Source organism: Humulus lupulus, chromosome 3 (genome assembly GCF_963169125.1).
Source record: "Humulus lupulus chromosome 3, drHumLupu1.1, whole genome shotgun sequence".
NCBI classification, from domain to species: Eukaryota; Viridiplantae; Streptophyta; class Magnoliopsida; order Rosales; family Cannabaceae; genus Humulus; species Humulus lupulus.
Window position 1 is genome coordinate 3908244 of NC_084795.1, and position 10992 is coordinate 3919235.

Sequence of the window (10992 nt, forward strand, 5' to 3'; positions counted from 1 at the left end):
GGATTCCCCGCTACATTAGGGGCAAGTCCCCACGGGGCCCATCCCCATGATGAAAATGTGCATCTCTAGTTGCAATGTATGGGTAGTTTGATATGCCTTTATAGATGTTAATTGAGTGAGAAGGAAAATTCTTTACCAAAGTCTTCTATTCTTTGTCAATTGCCATTTCAATGTCATTGTCTTGTATTGTTTCTTATCTCAATGTCTTTATTAGTTTTTCAGTTGTATCTGGAATCTTCCACCAATAACTATAGGAAAATTTTATCATCTATGCTTTAAAGATACTCCATAAATAGAAAATATTCTCAAATTAAATGAAAATTGGACTAAACTATCCTTCATTCACACAATTTTCCCTTTCTTTCTCTCATTCTTCTTAGAAATTCCAAGTAAATTCAAATAAAAAATGTGAGGAGGTTTAGATAGTAAAATAAATGTGTTTTTATTTCTACCACGTGTGGCTTTATGGATACTAAAATCATAAAGTTATTCCAATTTGTTAGCTCCTTTGGTGCTTGAGGTCAGATTCTGCAATCTTGATATCATACTTGAATAAGTTCTATCGAGTTTAAAGAAAAATTCACCTTTCTAGTGTAGATTTATTTATTTTTATGTTGGTTTTAGTTTTGTTTTTCAATTCTCTTTGAAGTGTATGGTTATTTATGTGGTGTATTTAGCATTTATATATATGAAAATTTTTTGATAGGGTTTCACTTTAATTTTTACTGGTGAGGCTCTTCAGTGTTCTCGACTCGTGAACAGTTTTCGGTGCGATTTTTTTATGACTGTGTATATTGTAGCTATTTAGCGCATCTTGCAAATTTTCAGAAAATTTCGAATAGTTTACAGTACTGAAAACTAGGTTCAAACATGTTGTTTTCCACGCGAATAAAAAAAATTAGTCACACGTACAATAACATGTTTAAACCTAGTTTTCGGTATTGTAAACTATTCATAATTTTCTAAAAATCGTGCTGATACTCTAAATAGCTACAATATACACGGTTATAAAAAAAAATCACATCGAAAACTGTTCAAATATAGAGAACACTGGTAACTCCATCGATAAGGCTTAAAGTGAACTCCCATTAAAAATTTATCGTATACATATATATATACATATATATTTATAACATAGATTAAGCTGGAAAACAAAAAGTGTTGGTGTGAATAAATTCGTGCATGCAATTCATTCACATCAATTTGATGTGAAATTTGTAAAACATTTCTTTCAATTTGGTCCCTCCTTATCATAGCAAAAATTCCACCCGAAATGGTGATGGTTAGACATATCTTTGTCATTGTGTTGCATTTTTATTAAAAAGAAAAAAATGACTGGTCTATTTTGTTAGGGGTGAAAGTGTAGTTTGAACATAAATGATTAAAGTTTGGATGATATTTGGATTAAGATATTTTCGGTCGTGTTCGTGTTAAGTTGATGTTCTTATATTATAAAAAATGCTTAATTCAAACCTAACCTATTTATTAATCGTGTTGAAAACTAAAACCTAAATTCAACCTGTTTATAAACAGATTGACCCGTGTAACCCATTTATATAAATATCGTGTTAAATTTGAGTTAACTTATCAACCAATTAATCTATTTAAGACTCATTTAACAAATTTAAGCATGTCAATTTGAACTAAACCCGTTTATTAAACAAGTTTAGATATATCAATCGAAAAGGGTTAATTGAGTCGTGATATCTAACACATTTAATGGGCTGACAAAAGTAGTGGGCCCAGAAAGTTCAAAGAGGGCCCATTTCATCACAGCTCCTTTTGCAGCGGACATGTTAAGAGTGTTTGTTAGGAGAAGCCATGCTTGACTACACTTCACCCGCCATTATCACTTTCTATCCTCTAAACCTCTAACCAAAGAAGAACGAAGAAGAAGAAACTCTAATCCCTCCTCTTCTTCTTCTTCTAATCCCTAACCCTAAAACACAGAACAATTACCAAATGGAATAGTATTTACTGTAGAGATATTATGCCGAGGAAAGCTAATCCCGGCATTCTTCTTGGTTTGATGCGAACAACTTCTTCTACTGGCTCCTTCCTCTCCCGCCTCTCCCGGAGTTACCACCACCACCACCACTACCACTACCACTACCACTCTTCTTCTCGCATTCTTACTCACCGCCCAATCTTACTCTTCCATTTCTCCGACCACCACAGTCCATGGCGAGATCGCGACGCCCCGGCCTCGTTTTCTTCCTCGGCTACTGCCTCGCACCTGTTTGCTTCTGCTGATTGTTCCAGACGCTTCGTTTTGCTTGGACTGCTTTCTTCTAATGGTTGCTCTCTCTCCCACGGCCAGCGTCATCACCTCCCTTTCCGTCGCAGTAGGTTTGCTCTCATTATCTCTTTTGTTTATGTGCTTGTGTATTTGATTAAAGAATTGAGTTTTTTTTTTTTTCTTTTCTAGATTTTTTTACCAGAGCTAAACAGGTTAAGAGGATTGAGTTTAATGATCAACACAGGTACAAATTCGTAAACTTTGGGATTTTTTTTTTTTACTTTGTTGAGAAAATATTGGTGCTGGGTTCATATGATTGCTGACATAAGCTATTACTATGTTCTACATGAAGAATTTAGATTAAATAATTAACTAAAAGAACCCCATTTTGCTGAGAGTAATGTAATCTACCGTTTTGATCTTTGCTAGGCAGAAATTTGATAAGTGCTTGGATTGTTGACCAATTTTGAGGTTGGATTTTTCCATTCTAATTTTTTCTTCGTTATGTCGCTTGCATCAAATATGTACCAGTCAAAGGGCAGTCACGACTGCCTTGTGGTGCAACTTTCTTGTGTTTTCACTCAAGTTTGGGGTCTGGTTAGCAACCTCAAGCCATGTTATGTTGGCTGAAGTTATTCACTCAGTTGCAGATTTTGCAAATCAGGTATTTTCTCTTGTGTGTGTGTGATCACAGTGTTATTTTTGCAGTGTATCTTTGATCAGTTTCTTTTCTATTAACTTAATTTAATGGGACTAAATGCAGAGAAACTAATTTGTGTGGACATTGTAGGCACTCCTTGCTTATGGTCTGAGTAGCTCAAGGCGTGCACCAGATGCTATCCATCCGTGAGTGGTTCATATCTTGAAATACCTTTTTTTTTTTTTTTCACAGTTGTAGTAGTATTTTATTGTTATGGTGTATCAAGTAGTTGGTTATATTTGTTTGAATTTAAGTTGCATTTATGTTCAAAATAGGATTTCTGTAGAAAAATAAAATCAAACATGTATTTATTAGAAAATATTTTGTATATCTGTAGATATTATTTGCTAGTTGTCAAATATGTATAAATTAGGAAAGTAGTGAAAGCTAGGTTATTTTCTTTCCTATGCAACCTTTTCAGCAATTGTATATATTTTCTACCGTGAAATGAGAAAAACACAACCTTTTAATCTATATTCTGAGTTTTCATAAGGAATGAATTTGTGCACTATGTGTAAATTTACTTTTCCTTAATGCTTTCCTAGTAGTATTAGTCATTGACTAATTGTACCAGTAAAATTCTCACTTGAGTTCTATTGATTGTTCAACATGGGTGGTGGGAACCCAAGAGCATTTAAGAAATCAGTCATGGATAGGATTTATATAATTGGATTTAGGAGGACATATATATTTCTTTTCTTTTCTTTTAGTGACATGCTGAAATGATACTTTTGACATTGAACAGTTATGGCTATTCCAAGGAAAGATTTGTTTGGTCTTTGATATCGGCTGTTGGCATATTTTGTCTTGGTTCTGGGGCTACTATTGTTCACGGAGTTCAAAACTTGTGGACTTCACAGGTAACTTTTTCCCTGGCAATTTTGTCCAGAACCCTAAATTGTACACACACTCTCTTGTTTAAAGATTCTTCCTTCTTGTCCAATATATGTGTAGCCACAATATTTTAATTTCTAATCGATATGGATGTCATCAGCCCCCTGGAAACATTAAGTATGCAGCCCTAGTGATTGCTGGTTCTTTTATTATTGAAGGTATAATTCTTTATTTTAGATGATTAGCTGTCCCTTTTCATGTAAATATTTCCCCTTTCTAAATTTATGCATCCATTTCTTAGGTGCTTCTCTTATTGTTGCCATACAAGCTGTCAAGAAAGGTGCAGCTGCTGAGGGAATGAAAGTAAGAGACTACGTTTGGCGTGGCCATGATCCCACATCTGTTGCAGTAATGACAGAGGTAATTTTCATGATCTTTCTTCACTTTGGTTTCTACTTATTAGGACAAGTTTCAACCTCTTCTGGATATTCATTCACATAGAAGATTATCAATGGAAGTTGAAAACAAATACGGAGAATAGTGGGTGAAAAGAAAATAGGAATGATAATTTACAGACAGAAGGAAATAGCTATGAAACCTAGCTACACTAGGCGCTTGTTGGGCCATTTGGCTCAAAGGAAAAAGTAGGAATTTTATGGGTATATAAGATAAAAGCCAAATAGGGGTAGCTGACTCAAGTGGTCCGACATGTGGTTTGAGGTCCGCATCCCTCTTGGACACCTAGATAGCAATTGCTATAATTTCTTGGTCTCCAATAGGGGTAGCTGACTCAAGTGGCCAGGTGTGGGAGAGGTAATGAAATAAGGAAATAAAGGATAAAAAGGATGGTTACGACTAAAAATAACGAAATTAAAAAAGGCACGAAGAGTCAGACAGTATCGATGTCTCATCGAGAGGACTCAACATTTCATGACGTGCTCATGTGTGATTTAAATACTAAAATTCCTGAAGAATGATTTGAACTTTCCCCAAGGCAGTCATTTCTTCAAAAAAATAAAAGAGAGAGAATTTTCAATACTGGTTAGCAACTATGAAGTTGGACAAGTTTTGAGTACTAGTGGTTTTACTGGAAATTCTTGATTGCTAAGATTGTAAAAGTTTCACAAATAGTCCCTGGGAGATGATCTTAGTAATCCTAGAAGACTAGTTGAGTTGATAACTACATTGTCACAATATTGAAGACTTGGAACAGAAATACATTGTCTGGTTTAAAGAATATGGTGGTGGTTGGTGAGGGTGGCTGATTTTCTTTGGGTTAGTCATGACTTGTCCATCCTAGTTGATCTGAATTTCAGTACTTAGAAAAGTGTTGCAAAGGTGTGTAATGTGAGGTAGGGTTTTTCGGTTTTTTTTTTTTGATATGCTCAAGAATCTTATTCTTCTCTAGGTCTTATTATGTTTTCCCAGATGGCTGTTTGTCTCTCTGTTCTTTTGTACACTTCATTTTTGTGATACATATTTTTTATAATAACATACGGAAGGTGTTTCAAATGGTTATCGGGTTTATATGCTTATTTTTATACGTATGTATAATATTTTTATTTAGACATATATTTAGTTTGACGCATTAACAAAATGGTTATAGGATTTATATGAATAAAGATTCTGTCTAATTTTGACTTACCTTTAGCTATGTTTTTTGGGTTGCAACTTGGATTTATAAAACAAAAGACTTTGGGGGTTTTACTTTTCTAGACCTTTGTAGAGATTGGGGAAGCTTCCTGTACTAATTATGTTTTTAGTTTGCAGTTTTTCTATTAGTTTTGTCTTATTTTTATTGTGTTCCTAGAGTTTTGTTTCTCTTTATTTTTGTATTTCCCTAGTTTTCCAACTTGTTACCAAGGTTTTCCTCCCCCATTACACTTGGGAGGACGTCACTCATGGATATGTGATCTTTGTCTCTTTTTCAAAATTTTTTTAACCTTTAGCTATCTCTTTATCGTAATCTTCATATCGGTTGTGATTGATGTTTGTTCTCGAGTGTACTTTGTTTACATCAATCTGACAGCAATATTCTGATTTCTTTTAAAAAAACTCAAATATGCAGGATGGAGCTGCTGTTGCTGGTCTTGTTATTGCCGGAGCATCACTGGTTGCAGTAAACATCACAGGGAATGGAATTTATGATTCCATAGGCTCAATTATTGTTGGCAACTTACTTGGAATGGTATGTGATGTTTTTTGTTTGTTTAATCTTTTTCATTGAATGTTTCAAGCAGTTTTATCCTTTTTCTATTTTTTTTTTTAAATTAAGAAACAATATAATAATACAAAAGATGACAAGTCATCATCTTAGATTACAACCAAAGGTGTCAATCATTATTTAGCACCGAAAAAAGAAGAAGCATTGAACCCCCAGACCAAAATAGCCACCCAATATATAATTCTATCCCAAATGGATGTAAGATCATCTTCCACATCACAGATATTTTTTTTTGGGGGTTTACGAAAACGATTCCGAATTTTTAATGACAGATAATTTTGTGCTACTCACGTTTATGTTAATTCTCAAATAATTTGTTGCCTCTCCATATGAAAAAAGAAAGTGTGTAAGATTTTATTGATGATGGCGATGTGATGAAGAGCAGTTGCAAAACTATTGATTAGAGATGACTATTGCAATGTATATAGTAGCTTTTGTATATTTTTTTCCTTTATAACAATCCTGATGATAATAGGTTGATGTTTTAGTGGTTTCTGTATATGCGCAAAATAATAGACATGGAATGATTCAGATGTCTTGAAGTAGACCAGATTTTAAATAGTTTATAACATATATAAATCTACGTGTATATATATCTGGTGATCTTTCCCCATGATAGAGTTAAGCATGGTAAATAGGCTTATTGAATTTCGTTGACCAGGTAGAGACTCAGAATATAATAAAAAAATTTACCAGAGTGAAAAAAATAGGTTGCAAATCATACTGCAAGTTGTTTTTCTTTTTAAAGTATATGAACTGAATTATTTTGCAGGTTGCTATATTTCTCATCCAAAGGAATCGGCATGCTTTAATAGGTAGAGCAATGGATGATCATGATACGGAGAAGGTCCTCCATTTTTTAAAAAATGATCCGGTATGCCAGATATGGAACTGTGCTCGAGTCTCTTGATTTATGTTCATGTTTCCTAACAATTAGACTGAAAACTGTTTTGTTATAGGTTGTAGATTCTATATATGACTGCAAGAGTGAGGTTATTGGACCTGGGTTCTTCAGATTTAAGGCTGAAATAGGTGATTTTAATTCTTGTTATGTTTTTATATTTTCATGAAAGCATGTGGATGTAGTTGTATTAATTACAATTTATTACAAAGAATGTTTACTCCTGTCAAGGAAACCAGAAATGTCGTGCAAAATTGGTGTTGTATTAAATGATAATCAACAATATAATCTAATAGAAATCTGTCACTGAGTTTGGATGGAGAAAACACTTGTAATTTCAAACCTTTTATTTATGGAGACATGAACAAACTAACAGCTGAGTTAACGCAGTACCTCTTTTGGGGGGATGTTTCTGCAACAGATTTCAATGGGGTGGTGCTTGTGCAAAATTATCTAAAAAGGACTGGTCGTGAAGAATGGGGAAGACAGGTTAGCTTTTAACATGTGAAGCTCTCCTTGTTCTTGCATTTCCTTTATATACCATTTATCTATTCATGCTTTTATCAAATCCCCTCATAAGAAATTCTTTGTCAAGATTCAACATAGCTGAGATTCATTCCTATTAAAAGTTTGGTTTTGCCAAATCATCAGTCACACGCTTATTGGGTGTTTTTAATTTTAATCAAATTAATCATATTCTGACATTCTCTTACTGAGTAAACTTGCTGGGCGTGGGCATAGTGTTCTAAGTCCATGATGAGTTGACATGGTAGAGATGTTTTTACAAAAGCATTATTATGGTGCACCTCAATTTGAGGCGGTGAGAAAAGGCCTTCTGATAGGAAGGCTTTACTCCTCCCTAGGGTGAGGCGCTGACTAAAATGGTGCCTCACTGTATTGTGGGTGGGAGGCATAAGCTTTTAGATATTTTAGTATTGTGTTATGTTAATGGCTTATGATTTATTCCTTTTAGTTATTACTGTTTTCTGTAATTTTAGGTATTTTAGAATTGCTTTTTTAATTGAATGTTTGAGGCTTACGCCTCAATACTTCCTTGAGGTTACGCCTGAAGACTAAACTGGACTGAGATTGCGCCATACCAAGACAAAAAGCCTTGGTACTTAAAACCTCTTTTTTAAACATTTCATGATTGGGACAGGGAGCATGGACGACCAATGTTATAAATAAATATTTTATTGATGTTGATGTCTCCCGATGTATATGATTGTAGTGGTTTTAATTAAGAACCATGGTGCCTATGTGGTATAGCAATTCTTGTCTCTGGTGTTTATGTTTGTTATCCAAAATTAATAAATCTTAAAATATGGTGTTTATTCTTTCTTTCTTTCATGGGGCTTTCTTTCTTTTTTTTGGGTAGGAATACAAATTTGTTGAAATTGTAATTTAACGACATCGACCTCAGTTTTATGAGAGTAAACTAATACGTACATATAGCTTTACAACTTATTCCACGGTTTTTTCTTTACTGAAGTATTATGGCAATGGTTAGGTTTTTTAAAGGTTTGCATCTGCTTCTCATGTTAATTAGCATGAATATCTTGCTGAGTAGAGTTGTTCACATGCAGTTCCGTGAAGCAGCAATGGAGAAGGATGATGCTGAACTCATCAAGATCATGTCAAATTATGGTATGAAATTCCACAAAAGCTCCGTTCTCTTAATTTAAGTGTTTTTTTTTTGATGGCTGAGTTGAATTGTTCTTTAGGATCGTTGCTAAGAACGACGAGTTTTTGATTGCAGGTGAGGAAGTGGTTACAGCCTTAGGAAGTGAAGTTGATAGGTTGGAAAAGGAGATCCAATATCTCGTTCCGGGCATACGACATGTTGATATCGAGGCTCACAATCCAACTGATCTAACACCATGATAGCCATTTTTGCTCGGTATGCATTTCTATTCGTGCATTCTTTTTCTATATAGTGAACCGAAGATTGCCAATATTTAAGGAGATTCTTGGGAGCTTCGTTTCACTTTCAAGTAATGTGAGGCCATTGTATATATGGAATTTCCATTCCGAGGTGGTTAAGTGAAAAAGACATATTCATTGGATTCGATTGTGCTCATGTATTCAGATTCGTAATGATTACGAAACCCACTTTCCACATTATGCGAAACCCATTAAACACAAAACAAAGAGCTTTTGTTCAAGTCAAAAAAAGTATGCCATGTTTCATGTGTTTTGTGTATAGAAGACATGTTGCAATGATGTTTGATTTTTTTTTAATTTTTTTTTTCGTTTTGTCATTGTTATATCATTGATTCCCTCGTGTACTTTTTTTTATTTGATTAAATTGATAAATAAAGATGGGCAAAAGCTTGAAGTATAAGAATTTTGAAATGTTTTGTTGAATTGTTCATAGAGTACTTGTGGTTGTGGATTTGAATACCTGCTTTGACTTTTGAGGCATATTGTAGTTGTGTTCATACTGGGTTTTCCTGCCGTTCTTTCTTGAACTTTCCTATAATTTTCCACACTAAGGCCATGTTTGGCAGGAACGATGGAGATGAGGAGGGATGGATAGGGTAGGAAGGAGTGGAAAGGAAAGGAAAGGAAAGAGGTACTCTTTTATGTTGTTTAGTAAGTTAGGAACGATGAAAGATAATATTCTATCTTTCATTTGGTATTAGAAGGAAAATGAAAAGGACGGAGAGTGATTTGTTTATAAAATTATTATTTTATTTTTAATATATTTTTTTTTCAACCTCAAGCAAAACAATATAAATAAATATACGAGAGAGAACGAGGGTTTGTAGAAAGAATATGGTGGGCCCGGATGGATAGGTGACTGCTTCAACTTTCCTCGCCTCCCATATTTTTGTTCTTCGAAACAAAGGAAATGTGGCGTCTCTCCTCCTCTTTCCTTCCATCCCTCCTCAAATCCACTCTACCAAACACAGCCTAAGTCTAGAGTCCACTAATAATATATAATGACATACATCTGGCTCCACATTGTATAATTCAAAACACAGTTCAATATCAATAAGAACACAGCTGTTGCAGCCTTTCCGTCTTTAAAATTTCGTGTCAATTTCCAATGACCCAAGTTTTGGTAAAAGAATATTAAATAAACCATATATATATATCTTCTTCTGCAATGAAATTCCAACTGATTTGCCCCAAAATGTAATGAAAACTCCAACTTGTCTTCCATGTGTAGTAGTATATAAGGAGAGGAGAGGACTTGTGTTGGGGAGCAAGTGAAAACCAAAGAGAGAAAATGGGAGCTTTGCAAGTGTTTAATTTGCAAGAAAATGTCATGGGAAAAAAGGGAGCTAGAGTACCCTGTCCTTGTTGTGGAGGACCTGTCCTGGAATGGATTTTAGATACCCATTTGTTGGTGTTTTGTATTCCAATTCACCACAAACTTAGAACCAAACTTTATTGCACCATTTGCTCCACACGCCTTGTTCTTCCTTCTTCCAAATTATAATACTAAATTTCTTGTAATTTCTTTTCTTCTATGTTTGTTTGTGTTCCTCAAGTTCATGAATTTCACCACTGTCAAAAACACACAATTATTATTATTATTATTATTTAGTGTGGTTTTTTCAATAGCTACTTTAGAGGCTGTAGCATTATATTTGATGTAATAATGTAGACGTTTGTTTGGTTTTAATTTTGTTTTGGAATTAAACCCCCAAAACAACAAATATTAAAGAGATGAACTTTTATTTTTCTTTTTTCTACCAATTATGTCAGTATAATTAGTAGGTTCAAATATGTTGCTTTCTGCGTGCATAAAAAAAATTAGTCACGCGCGCAATAACATGTTTGAACTTAATTTTCAGTACTGTAAACTATTCAGAATTTTCTGAAAATTTGTAGAATGCTCTAAATAGTTACAATATACACAGTCATAAAAAAATTGCGCCGAAAACTATTCACAAGTCGAGAACAACGAGAACCCTACCGGTAGGGCTTAAAGTGAAGTCTTTATAAGAGAATTCCCCTGTAAATATATATGAATAGTGTCAAAGTATAAGAATATACAATTCTATCATCAGAGTTCTTTATCCAATTAGTATATACAGAGAGTAGTAACACAAATGTTAATATACTTTTTAAGAGTGAATATA

General features: G+C 34.1%; 1 protein-coding gene across 3 annotated transcripts; it reads left to right on the plus strand.

Annotated features, from left to right (window-relative positions):
- The first annotated feature begins 1816 nt into the window (after positions 1-1816).
- LOC133821814 (metal tolerance protein C4-like) lies at positions 1817-10602 on the plus strand. Of its 3 annotated transcripts, XM_062253964.1 has the most exons (14): positions 1819-2345; positions 2429-2483; positions 2771-2903; positions 3030-3085; positions 3685-3799; positions 3934-3991; positions 4075-4193; positions 5842-5961; positions 6770-6871; positions 6957-7029; positions 7320-7387; positions 8485-8545; positions 8658-8798; positions 9409-10602. In XM_062253964.1, the coding sequence occupies exons 1-13, from the start codon at positions 1991-1993 to the stop codon at positions 8780-8782; spliced, it is 1440 nt and encodes a 479-aa protein (XP_062109948.1). In that variant the 5' UTR covers positions 1819-1990; the 3' UTR covers positions 8783-8798; positions 9409-10602. The 3 variants fall into 3 exon arrangements, 2 of the variants coding, with proteins under 2 accessions (XP_062109948.1, XP_062109947.1); XR_009887759.1 differs by lacking the exon at positions 9409-10602 and having other exon boundaries at positions 1817-2345; positions 7289-7387; positions 8658-8823; XM_062253963.1 differs by lacking the exon at positions 9409-10602 and having other exon boundaries at positions 8658-9272.
- Positions 10603-10992: the final 390 nt, after the last annotated feature.

Coding starts and splice junctions, on each gene's coding strand:
- LOC133821814 (XM_062253964.1), top strand. CDS start 1,991: ATGCCGAGGAAAGCTAATCCCGGCATTCTTCTTGGTTTGATGCGAACA. Junction 4,194..5,841: donor CTGTTGCAGTAATGACAGAG/GTAATTTTCATG, acceptor TCAAATATGCAG/GATGGAGCTGCTGTTGCTGG. Junction 6,872..6,956: donor ATTTTTTAAAAAATGATCCG/GTATGCCAGATA, acceptor GTTTTGTTATAG/GTTGTAGATTCTATATATGA.